Consider the following 13438-nt stretch of genomic DNA (forward strand, 5'->3'; position numbering starts at 1 on the left):
ATAATAATAATAATAATAAAAATAAAATAAAATCCCTGTGCCCACTATGGTTGTAACTTTCGCATTTTTGATGACATAAACATATTATCAGAAAGGCTCTGTCAAATAAAAATTAAGCCATTTATAAACTTCATGATGTTTCAAATGCCATGCCCATACACACATGCTCACGCACACACAGTCCTTGTGAATGTAGGTTAATTGGAGAAACACATATAAAATTATTCATCAACTAAAAAATTAAATTCTAGGGCAGGAGGTTCCAGAATGTGTATATCTGAAAGCTAAATAAAAGCAATCTTATGGAAGAATGTGAAGGTCAAATAAATGGCTTAGAAAATGTAAAAACAAGGCTAGGAATGGAAGCATTTGGAGCTTATTGGTGAGAACAGCCTCAGGAAAAAAATAAAGAACATTGTAATGCCCCACCTCAGACAAATATTACTTAATGTGTGTTCTACAGACCATGTGGATTGCTTGTCAAAAACATCTGCCCTTGACCTGGTGATATTACAGGCTCATGCCTATAATCCTAGCTACTCAGGAGGCTGAGATGTGAAGATCATGGTTTGAAGCAGAAGAGTATATGAGACTCATCACCAATTAACCAGCAAAAAGCTGGAAGAAGTGGTCTTGTTCCAGTAGTGCAGCACCATTCTTGAATGAAAAAGTCAAATGAGAGTGATGTCTTAAGTTCAAGATTCAGTGTACACACACACACACACACACACACACACACACACACACACTATCCACTTTCTTAGAAGCTTGATCTATTTAAGCAGTTTGAACAGCTCTCCTACAGTGAGTGGAATGACAGATTTTTAATAATTGATCATTTACATAACAATCCCTTCTTGGTTGCTGAGTACTGGCTAGGATACAAAGATGAGATCTTACTTATGCCCTTTCCCCCTTCCCTCTCCCCAGTACCATAAAGTATAGTAATTGCTGCCCAGATACAAAGTGTTTGTGATCACAATTGAGGAAGGGACTATTCTGGCCACAAGGGAGAGAGGACTTCTCAGAAGAGATAATTTTCTGTTGGGCCATTAAAGTTATAGGAATTTGCCTCTGAATATATTGGAAGTGACATTCCAAGAAGTGGGATGTACAAAAAAACTTGTGCAAATATTCCAGAAAGACTGAATCATCTAATATGCTTGAAGGAGATGGGACACTGGAGATGGCATGGGAAAATGTCCAAATGGTCTGACCTACTACTTCCTGAAGAACTGCTCCTCTCTCTTCAAATGCTTCTGGGAGAGTTGCTCACTACCCAGAGAGTAGTTCTACCAAGTCTCTTGCTACTTCAGCTGCTAAATTTAATAATAGCCACTTAACTTCTGGATTTATGAAGATTGCTATGATTGATGATATTGTGAAAAATGAGTATGGAATGATATTCCACCTTCAAGAGAAAAATAGTTCCTTTAGTTTTAAAGTTAGAAAATACAAACACAACTGTGCCAAAAATAGAAGCTGAGTCCAAATAGAAATAGATCAAAATGGGGCAGTTTCATTTGGATAAAGTTCAACAGTTATTATTTATAATGTGCATAATTGGACACATAAAAATTGGTTTAATGGCTCATGGTCATAATTTTCAATCCTTGAAGATGGGTTGAGGATTCAGCTCAATAGAATGTATGTTCAGCATGCCTGGTTTCAATCCTAAGCAGCAAAATTAAATCCCCAAGAAGACAGATAATACCTTATAACTGTATTGCACACTGAAATAAGATAAAATTTTATTAAATGCTCAGGCTCACATTCAGATGTGCATTTCCTGTATAGCTATACAGAAATTAAAATATTAACCTGTCCACAAGTTCCGTACCACAGAAAAGGACAGTGATGACAAACTGATGCTTCTGTTTCTGGCAGGCAGTTGCACCAATACATATGTATATGTATATATGTGTATATATACATATATTTTTTATCTTCCACACTCTATGCTATAACTTGGTGGTACTCATGAGAGGGGGAGGGTCTACATACTCTTTCTTAGAATATGGGTAATGAGTCATTACACCATTGCAGCTGAAATAATGCTACTTTCAAGGCTAGATGGCAGTGAAAGTTTTTCTTGTATCACTTGGCGTGTCTTTGGTACCATAACTCCATTCTGAGAAGCCCAAACTAACTCACCAGAGAGAGCATATGGAGAAGCCTGTGTAAAGAGCTGGGGCCTGAGCCAGTAGCCAGCATCAAGTGACTGATATGAGTCAATGTGCCTTCTGATGGCTCTAGACTTTGGGACCTTAGGTAAAAGGGACCAGAGATAAACTGTCCTGTGTTCTACCTGAACCTCTGATTCTCAGAATTGGTGAACTTAGTAAAAGCAGTATGATCCACAAGGATTTTCACAGTGACAAACATATTACTAGACACTCAAGGGACTGAAATAGGTGGACAATCCTCTAAGGTTCTTGAATCTACATACCTTAAGTTTGGGTAAAGTGAATTCAAGGAGAGGTAAGGCATGGATCTTCATATAATCCCAGTTCCTTGCATGTATGGAAGAAAGGTTTGCTCATTCATGAAGGAAGACCCTGTTGTAGAACCCAGTGCCTACTGGATGAAAATCTTTTAATTCTCTCCAATGAAACATGAAGACATTTTCCGGAGCAACCACACAGATGGGACAGGTACCCATCTAGCATACTCGGAGATGGGCTCTTTGCTTACTCTGTGAGGGCTTGTAAATGTGACTGTACTCACAATGAGAACACATGGGGGTAGACGAAAATGGGGTTTCATCCAAGTCTGTATCATGACAGACTCTGCGAATCACGAACTTCACTACAGATCCTGAAATAGAGTTGCTTTACCTATGTAGATATATAGCATGAACAAACACTCACCCCCAGCAATTGTCCTAATTTGTACTTTGACCTTCCTACCCATAAAGTAAGTGGGTGGATGACTCTGACAGTACTCAATCTTTCCCCAAATAGAAAATGGACAGAACAATTTTACATCTCTAGGGGAGTCACACAGGTAAGAGGAGTGAACATTCCTAGTTCATCCCTACTTAATTTGCCTCTGGAAAAAGGCACACAAATCTTAAGACAATGACCGTACTGTTGAATGAATCAGTTATGACTCTACTTTCATTAACTGTTTCAGAGACAGTCTTTTTATTGGAACAAATGAGCTTACCTCTGGTACCAGCTATTGATCTGGCTAATACGAGCACCACAGGCAGTACCGTCTTACTCAAGACGACATTGATTCTGTTATGCTCTTGTCTGCAGGGACCTTGACCCTCTCTCTCATCAGCCCACAGAACATAGCATTGTACAATGCTGATATTGTGCTGATTGGGCCTAGAAATCAGGGAGTACAAAGTGTCCTAGAGTCCTTGGTAAAATACAGATGTGTGAGAACGTCGAAATTCAAGGTTCTATTACCTCAGTGATGCTTTTCTTTTTATTGGGGGGGGGGGGGAGGTCTATCTAATAATTTCTGGATGCTCCTCCAAAATGGAAAACCAATCATTGTACTTTTCACTCTTTAAAACAATGCTTACTGGGCTTCTTTATGTTTTGGAAGAAATACATATCAACATTTGGGATTGTTACTGGGACCCATCTACTGAGTAACCCAGAACCCTGCCAGCTGTCAGTGCTATCCCGAGCAGGAAAGCCTGCTCCTGGCCACAGAGCAGGAAGGCACTTCAACTCACCTCTGTGACCCAGTGACTTCCAGCTGTCTGTGACAGACAGGACACCTATGAAGCTCACAAAGAGTTCTGATAGGATAAAGCAAATTGTGCTTTCTTTGGCAAATGACTATTCTTCTGATCTGTTACTGTGGTCCAGTAGAATCTTAATGCCTGAACATCAAGACGTCATGTTATCCATAGAGTACTGGGCTGTTCATCTCATCAAAATATAAGCATGGAATTTACAAGAATGAAGCAAATGTTGTGGGCAGATTAGTTTCATAAAGAAATGGCTCATGCTCCCAATGCACCTCCTCTCTTGGCACTACCACCATCCCCAACTTGTCCCAATGTATAGTTGTTCATCTAGGTCTGGCTACTACCACAAAACTGTGGAGTGCTAGGGGCATGTGAAGACTTTAATTGATACAACAACAACAACACTGAGCTCATGAGCATAACTTTGGGAAGAACAGCTCATTATTTATTTCTATTGAAAGAACAATACTGAAAGTACAGCCCAACATGAATTTGTAGACACTGGCTAACAAATAATAAAATGTATTTTCATTAAACTATTTACTGTGTGTTAAATCCTCAGAAAAACAACGTTGAGGGCTGGGAATATGGCCTAGTGGCAAGAGTGCTTGCTTGTCTTGTATACATGAAGCCCTCCCTGGGTTTGATTCCTCAGCACCACCTCAGGCCAGAAATGGAGCTGTGGCTCAAGTGGCAGAGTGCTGCCTTGAGCAAAAAGAAGCCAGGGACAGTGCTCAGGCGCTGAGTTCAAGCCCCAGGACCGGCAAAAACCCAACTTTGATCAACACATAAGATCTAAAAATTGTATTTCCCTTGCACCTTTTCTCAGTAACCTACTTGAGGATGTATTCCAACAACAACAATGAAGAGGAGGAGGAATAAACTAAGAAAGAGGGAGGCATGGATACAAGGTCACAGGATGCCCAACACAGAATACACACAGCTGGCCTCAGGTGCAGTTAATTTGGCAGACGGTCTAGAGATGTCTCAGGGGATAAGAGAGAGAGAGAGAGAAAAGAGAGAGAGAGAGGAGGAGGAGGAGGAAAGAAAGAGCTGTTTACTGTAAATGGCCATATAAAAACATATACAAAAGAATTTCATAATTCTGTGGGAGAATGTTGAGAAAGGAACATAAGGCAGTAAGAAAATTAAAAGGATTATTAGTTTAAGAAAAACAAAAAATTACAGAGATGAACAGAACTCTATTACTTTAACCAAAAGGTAGGATAGAATCCTTTTCAAAGAATTAAAGAAGGAAAAAATGATGTGGAGTGGAATGGTATAAAAGAACCTAATCACTAATCTTTAAAGAACTCTATCATAGGCAGACTAGATATCATATATATAATTACTTTATATTATATATCATATATACACACATACACTTTATATAATTACTTTGTATTATATTATATATATATGCGTGTACACACACACATAAGGGAGCCTACTAATTAGAAATATGGAGGCAAAAACTCAAAAACAAGTATGGGTCAGAGGTATCTTACGTTTGCCCCCAAATACAGTCTTAGATGAATGTTTGTTATTGTTATTATGAATATAGTTTTTTAAAAAAATCAAGCAGCTTCAAATTTATTGGTACAGAATCGATCAAAGTATGTAACTGGAATTATTTTAACTTTCCCTGTATCTGTATTTCTTTTCCCCTTCTTGTTTCTGATTTTATATTTTTTTTAAAAAGCACTTCTTTGGTAACAAAATTTGCTGGGTATTCATATCTGGATTTATCTTTCTGAAAGCAAACACAGTAATTTTGCACTGCTTAGAGATACCCGGCATATCTCCAGACAGAATTTTGAAGCCTTGTAAAAAATTAATATCATAAATTTGTGTTGTGAATTTCCTGTCTAGCTGCTCTGTAATATCCAATAAATGTCAGTTGACAAGCACTGAAGGGCAAAGTTTGACCTTGACTTAGGTGAGACCTTCAGAGCATCACATTCACATGGGGAGATATGCATGGATACCAGGCTCAGCTTGGGGGACAGAGTACGAAGAAGGCACAGCCTAGCTCAAAGTTAGGGAGCTCTAAGCTCTACTACAGCACCCAGTGACACTTCCAAAGATGGCAATAGAATGGAGCTCCAACCCCACAGGGGTTTGGTCACCTCTGAGAGCATTCCCAGCACTCACAATGGTGCTTGCCACACAGCAGGACCCAGAAAAACCTGCTGAAGTGATTGATGGCTTACCGATAATTTTCTAGAGAATTTTCTGTCTCCAAATTACCAATAAAGTTGGTGAGAAGGTTCCTAAGTTCTCTTTTCTCATTTATGAAGTTCTTTTTCCTTTATTTAAAAAGCATTAAGGAGTGGTACAGTTAAAAATCAGTGTTTCAATTCCATAAGTACAATGCTTCTTGATTAATGTCACTCTCCCATTCCTCCTTCATCATTCCTAGCCTCAAGTTATGTAGTTCAATTTTTACATAATGTACATTGAAAATAATGATTGCATTTGCTCACCCTTCCTACCTCCATTTTTAAGCCAGGGATAGTCTGAGCTCAGCCTGTCTTTGAACTCTTGATCCTCCTGCTTCAACTTCCCAAGCACTTCTTATGGTATGTTTGTTAAGTAAATTTAATAGATAATATTTCATCATATTATATGTGTTCACCTATTAACATATACATTTGTGATATACATTAATGGCAGACATACTATTATACAAATGGCAGTTTACTACCAGACATCTAAGCTGTTTCAGATGTTCTGCAATATTGTGTGATGCTTATAAATATGTAGATATATCTTTCAACCCTACATTATTTTTCCCCTAAGGATGTGCTGTCAGGTACAGGATTACTGGATTACTGGGTCACTGCATATGCATAATGTTCTTGGATGAATTGCTCCCCCACTGAAAAATGTCACCTTATCAGATCTACAATGTGCAAATATTTTCTATCACTCTGTGATTATCTTTTCACATTCTTGATGGTGTCCTTCGAAGCACAAGTATTTTCAAGTTTTCTTAAGTTCAATGCAACCATTTGTCCCTGCTTGCTTGTGTTTTTATAATCCAAGGACATCAAGATTTATATGTATTTTTTCTAAGGTATAAATCTTGATGACCTTGGATTACATGTGTTTTGGCACTTACCTTTAGGCCTGATCACAAGCCCTGTTCAGCTAATTTTTACATACAATACAAGATGACAGTCATTCTTCTCCATGTACCTATCCAGCCATTGGACAATTTTTCTCCATGTACCTATCCAGTCACTGGAGAATCATCGCCTGAGAATGTGCTTTCTTGGATGAATGATTTGAAACTCTTGTCAAAGAACCAACTGTTCATAATGTTATGTGTTTATTTCTGAACTTTTTTCTCTAAATCAGTATATCTGTTTTCATACTAGTATTACAATGTCTTGGCTGCTGTTATCTCATTGTAAGTTTTAAAATAAGGAAATATCTCTCCCAGTTGAATTCTCTTCTCTCAAGAATTTTTTTGGGTACTATTTTGGGTCCCTTGTATTTCCATATGAATTTTAGGATCAGCTTGTCAATTTATAGAGAAAAAACTCAAGCTGGAGTTTTGCTAGAGACTGTAATGAATCTGTATGTAGATCAATTTAGGAATACTGCCATCTTAACTATAAGTAGTCTTCCGATGCATGAATAAAGAATGCCTTTTCCATGTATCTACTTTAATTTTGGTCAGTGTTGTTTAGTAGTTTACAGGATACTGCATTGTTTTGGTTTTGTGAACTTTATTCCAAATGGAATGCTTTATAATTTCATTTTTGGATGGCTTTGTGTTGCTAGTGTCTAAAATTATAACTTATTTTTGTATATTGGGCTTATATCTTCTATCTTTCAACTTTACTGAATTTGTTATTAGTTATAGCTAATCTTACCTTTCAGTGTTCTACATCTGGCTCTCTGTGACCCAGACCTGAAAAACTCAGTGCCTTTGTACTTGGCTATTGGTTAAATCTGTGGACTCTTTTTTTCTCCAGATAGCCACACAATTCATTGTTTTAAAAGCCCTTTCAGCCTCTGAATATCTATCTTATATCCTATTCAGCCACTGAATTACTCTTAGATAAATGTCATAAAGGTAAATGGTATCCCCTCCCTGGGCATCCTGTCCAAACAGCAGCACTTTGCTTCCCCCAGGACAGTCTACACTCTTACTCTATCTGAATTTCCCTTACCCATATATTATTCCATGACATTCCATTGTAAACGTATTGCTTATCTGTTATCCTCTGACAAAATATAAACTGTACAAGAAGACCTTGAAGCAGGCATAGCACCAAGTTGTGTGTTGTTAAATGAATTACTTCTAGCTTCTTGCCCAGTTCTCTGATTATAAGCAATGGTAAGAAATTATTTGCTTAACTGAATTTTATGTACATACCAAGTATTATTTAATATAACCACCAAAGAAAAAATGGTCAAGGAAAACTACTTCTTCATGGAGACATAAAGACAGCGGAGCGTGGTCATAACTCAGCTTGGCTTGTTATTATGAGCTTCTGAACACAGTGCATATCAAATTGAACTTGCATATGAAAGGTGTCAGAAATCACCATGTTTCAGCTGTATGTGAGGTAGGGTAAGCCAATGTGAGTCTGAAGGGTGCCACCTGCGTAATGAATGTAAGTCATAGAGTGCCCCCTCTTTAAGTACATCCATCTCGGAAGACATAGGTTGAGCCCATAGTTTTTTCTAGTCCTATCTAAGTTTTCTTCTCTCTGATAAATGTTTCTCACGTGTAGAGAACTATTTTCCTAGAAACTTTGTTTCTAGGTTTTTATTACTGGAGGAAATAAAAAAAGCAATCAAAACAAAAATTAAGTAATCTCTAAACACCCACTCCTGTCCCACTATAAGAGAGTATATAAAACTCATTATATATAGATGTGTGTGTGCACCTAACTCTCTGTCTATCTATCTATCTATCTTAGATGCACAAACAAGCATCTGGAATTCTATAAATTTATTTCAATCATCTCTTTTTTTCCCATAATTTCCTTGAGTAACTCTTTATACCAACACCTTATATTGAGTAGTACCAACATCTTTTAACCCAAAAGTACAATCATTAGCCACAGCAAATTCTTTGTGGCTCTGATGTTGGTTTTATTACAAAGTATACAAGGACATATTCCAAGACAGAGGTGTTCATCTCATGCATACGTATTAGAATCACTTGTAGAACTTCCTAGGTAAGTTCCTGGTACCATAGTTGAGGACCAAAACTCTATGGATGCACACCTATGAGTCACAAAGAGAATTGACAAAGAGGAAGCTGATTCATAATTCAGATTTTGCTCTGATTAATCTATAGAACAGATATAGACCACTTCTCTAATCAAGTAATTCGTTGACTGGTATAATACTTCATACAACTAGATCCAGTGATTGCTTTCACAGTTAGAATGGGTTGCAAAACCTAAATAATCTGAATAGGACTTCAAAATACTTTTTAAAAGTTATTAGTCAAAGATCAGTATCCTCATTAATAGTCTAGTGCTTAACAAGCTATGTGTTTGTAGTAGTCTTTCCCTTCTCTTCCTTTTATTGTAATTAATGCAGCAAACTCAAGGGAGGAGGAAATGTGCTTGTTCTATTTTTCTAAGTCATTTCCTAAGTGGTTTCTATGGTGGGTTCTGAAGATGGTAGAAGGTTGTTGTGATTTGTGATGCTAAACGAAGAGGTGGGGAAACTAGGCCCCTAATCAGAGTGTAAGGTAAAGCACAGAAAAGACCTTTGTAGCCAAGATGCAATAAGACCGGGCCAAGAGGACTGTAATTGCAAGGGCACTATGAGAATTTAATCTACTTACACACTTGACTCTGCCACAGTATTTTGGCTGCATCAAAGTTTTCCATTACCAACTGTTTGCAAAAGTTTCCAGATTGAGCAATTAATTGATAAAAAATAGAAAGATGATGGGAAAGAACAAATTTATGTCCCATAAATGCTGTAAAACATTGTACTCTCAATAAAGAGAGGTATATTGGTTTGGCTGGGGAAAAAAATCTTGTCTAAATTGATGGATCACTTTCTGTAGAATAAATGTATCATTTTCTAGGTCTGTCATTTCCTAAATGTTTCACTTTATAGAACACCAATTGTTCAAAGACTTCTTCAAAACAACTATGGCCAAGTTCTGCATGGGGACTGGGGAGGGGGGACAGATTATGAGTGAAGAAGAGAGAGAATCTTAGTATTACATGATGATTGCTTCCAAGTAATGCAAAAATCAATGTCCTCATGATTCCAATTTATTTTCTCTGCCAGATCCCCCAGTGCTTAGAAATTCTGAGCAAGTTTTCTTTTCGTAAATTCTAATTTGCCAATGCCTTAGGTAGGTAGAAACCACCTACTTGTATCTGTGTATTTATTAGCAATGAAATAACTACTTTAAAATATTTAGCAATGTTTCACCAACTATAATAACTCCTAAATGATGAACTACTATGTAATTTAAAAGTCTTTACTAGTGCATGGCAAGCTTTTTTTGATAAGTCATGAAAATGTGTATAAAACCCTAACATTACTTTTTTAAAGTTCCTAAGCCGTAAGCAGATTAATTTACGATATTTATCTTGGAGACATTACACTCTGCTAAAGAGCTTAAACATTATATTGTACTTTGTTTCTAGACCTGGGCTGTGGCTCACAGTTGTAATCCTAGCTACTCAAGGAAGCTGAGATCTGTGGATGGCAGTTCAAAGCTGACTCCCTCAGGAAAGTCTGTGATTCTTATCCCCAATTAACTACTGAAAAACTGGAAGTAGAGCTCTAGTTCAAAGTGGTAGAGCAGTAGCCTTGAACAAAAGAGCTCAGGGATATTGCCTAGGGATTGAATTGAAGCCCACCTCCCCCCAACAAAACAGAAAAATGTTTCTAAATCTTCTTTCTTATTCTCATATTTCTTATTCTCATATTTACTACCTTTGTATGACCTTTGTTTTTAAGACAAATCTTCACTTGTTAGCAGGGACTTTTTTTTGTAATAACTCATGGTTTTCAAAGTTGTTGTTGTTATTATTATTATTTGTGGGACTGAGGTTTGAACTCAGTTTCATTGCTAGGTAGGCACTCCACTGCTGATCCACACCTCCACTCCTAAAACGTGTTTATTTTTAATTTCCAGATTTAAGAAATTTTCTATTTAAAAGACAAAAGCACGGTTTTTACTGTAGAGGAATGGCATGCTTATTTTAAATGCTTCAAAAATAGCAATCCAGATTTTCTTTCTTTGGATTAATCAACGTATCAACGTATTTTGTGACCTTTCATCGGAAGTTTTCCTGTGTACACAAGATTCATTTTTTTTCTTTTGGACTGGTTTCCTGCTTGGTCTTCAAGCAAGACCCTCACAAAGAGGACAAGAGTCGGGAACATTAAAACATATACACACCTTTACTTTGACAGTTAAGGGACAAACATAGTGGGAAAGTGCAAGGGAAGAAATGGAACCCCTCTTGCAGAAGCAGGTGTGCTACAAAGCTCAATTAGTGCAAGGAGCGAGGACACAGCTTTTTATAAGCGCTTTGCTCCACTGGGAACATTTCTGAGTCGCCCTCTCTGCTCTCCAGCCTGTGAGTTCTAACCAGGCTTCGTGTGTGTGTGTGTGTGTGTGTGTGTGTTTTCATTTTTTTCTCTTGCTTGTGATATCAAAAATTGTCACGAAAGGGTTGTTTTAGTGCATTTCACTGAGAGTTTTCTATTTCAGCAAGTTTTACTGTTGCCCATAAGGCTCCTTGGTGGTCCCCAGGACACAGAATGTTCTCTAAGGTCCTTCTATCCCTTTAGGTCCCCTCACTTCCCCACTCGCGCCGCCGCCACCTGCACTGAACTTCTCATTTGATTCCAGGCTTGTGTCCAGCACCCTACCCCGCCCCCATCTTTAGACCTCAAATCAAAAACGTCTACTTAGGGGTAAAAGGCAAGGAGTTGTGGATTCCGATGAGCTATGATGACAGACCCTGTCGACCTCCCAAGCAAGGTCATTCCGTCACAGTCCAGGCGGTCAGAAACTCGGACTTGGGCTGCCCATGTGTGGTAGTAGGCGGATCCCTGATTTAGCCTAAGGTCTTCAATCCAAGTGAAAGTTAACTTTCTCTCGGCTTCTAGCATCTGTCTAAATAAACCCAACCTTGGAGACGCTGGACCTACGCTGGGCCTGAAAATCCGGGTACAGGCTAGATAGGCATTATAAAGAGAGGCGCGGGGCACGAAGGCACCCGAAGGGCTCAAAGGTGCCCCACCCGGCGCACTCATTCCCAACCGGAGTACAGCCCGCGCGATGCCCGTCTCCCCCTAGCAACCGCAGCATCCGACCCCGCCTCGCGGGGGTCTAACTCCGATACTCCCCCAAACCTCCAGAGCTCTGCAGGAGCGAGGCGTCCCTCGCGGGAGCTTCAGGGCACGAGCGGGGCGAGCGAGCGAGCGCGCGCGCGCGGGGCGTCCTTACCTTGGGGTTGGTGAGGAGCTGGTGCTCGTCGTTGTGCAGCAGCGCCCTGGAGTTGGACTCCGAGTTGTTCACGTAGACCTGGACGCAGGGGTACTGCGAGGTGCCCCTGCAGTCGGCGCCACAGGTGAAGGTGCACTCGAACACCTCGCCGATCTGCTGCACCGACAGCACGGTGCAGTTGGCTGCCGTGGCTTGCAGATCCTGCAGCGCGGGACTGAGCCAGCAGAAGCCAAAGATGAAGAGCGACACGACGCCGGAGATGATGAGAAATAACCCGAGCCGGATGCTCTTGTCCTCGGCTTCCGTGTACTCGTAAGCCACCCGGAGCTTCGCCATCGCCCCCCGCTCTCGGCGGCTGGCGCGCTCCCCCCGCCCCCCACCCCGCCCCCGGCGCCCAGCCCGACTGCCTCCGGCGGGAGGAGCCGCCGCCGCCGCCGCCGCCGGCGCCGCGCGACAGCAGGGGAGTGGGCGGCGAGGGGGAGCACGCGAGAACAAAGGGGCCGAGGCCGGTGACGCCCCGGGCGGCGGCAGCGCCCCCAGCCCCAGCCGCCACCCCAAGTCCCCGGTGCAGCAGCCGCGTTAGAGCTGCCTGCACCCTGGGGCGCACGGAGCGCACCGGGCGCTCCAGCCTCCGACGCCCCCGGCCAGCCTCCGCCCCCGCGCTCTCCCCGCCTCCCCAACCCCGCCTTCACGCGCCGCCCGTCCCACGGGCTCCATCGCCTGCCAGCCGCTCCTCCGCGGACTCGCGGAGTACCCGCCCCGAGGGGACGAGCGGCTGGGCTGGGGCGAGCCCCGGGGCTCCCCCGCGCGGGAGGCGGCTCGGCCCCGCCCCCGGCGCCCGTGACCCGGGGCCTCCCGCCCCGCCCCGTTCCGCCCCGCTCCGCCCCGCCTCGCCCCGCCCGGGGGAGGCTCCCGTGGGTAGGCACCGGGAACAGAGGCGACGTGCTCTTGGAATCAGAAGTGAAGGTTTAAGATCATTCCAGCGGACCCGAGCGAAAGTTCAACACGCAGCGAACCGGGGTGCGAAGCACGTGGCGCGGCGGCATGGTGAACTCCACACGGGTACTGGGCAGCCTCCTTGGAGGGAGAGCCGCGGGCGCTCCCGGGAAGCGGGCACTGGTGGTCGGGTAGGATGGAGGGCAACCGGCGCCTGGCAGGACGGCTAGCGGCGAAACGGGGGGTGGGGGTGGGGGCGCTACCCCGCAGGTTCCCACGCGGCGCCTTAGTGGGACGCCGTCACCACGGGGTCCCCGGCATTCCCGTAG

The 13438-nt window shown here is 42.0% G+C and overlaps 1 protein-coding gene across 1 annotated transcript in view; it reads right to left on the reverse strand.

Moving 5' to 3' along the window:
* Kcnmb4 (potassium calcium-activated channel subfamily M regulatory beta subunit 4) overlaps window positions 1-12511 on the reverse strand; it is a 41856-nt gene extending 29345 nt beyond the window's left edge. The window contains exon 1 of the mRNA XM_048349794.1: window positions 12174-12511. Coding sequence (XP_048205751.1) covers window positions 12174-12509 — 336 coding nt within the window. The 5' untranslated portion in view covers window positions 12510-12511. The remainder of the gene's footprint in view (window positions 1-12173) is intronic.
* Window positions 12512-13438: the final 927 nt, after the last annotated feature.

This window comes from Perognathus longimembris, chromosome 1 (assembly GCF_023159225.1).
Source record: "Perognathus longimembris pacificus isolate PPM17 chromosome 1, ASM2315922v1, whole genome shotgun sequence".
NCBI lineage: Eukaryota > Metazoa > Chordata > Mammalia > Rodentia > Heteromyidae > Perognathus > Perognathus longimembris.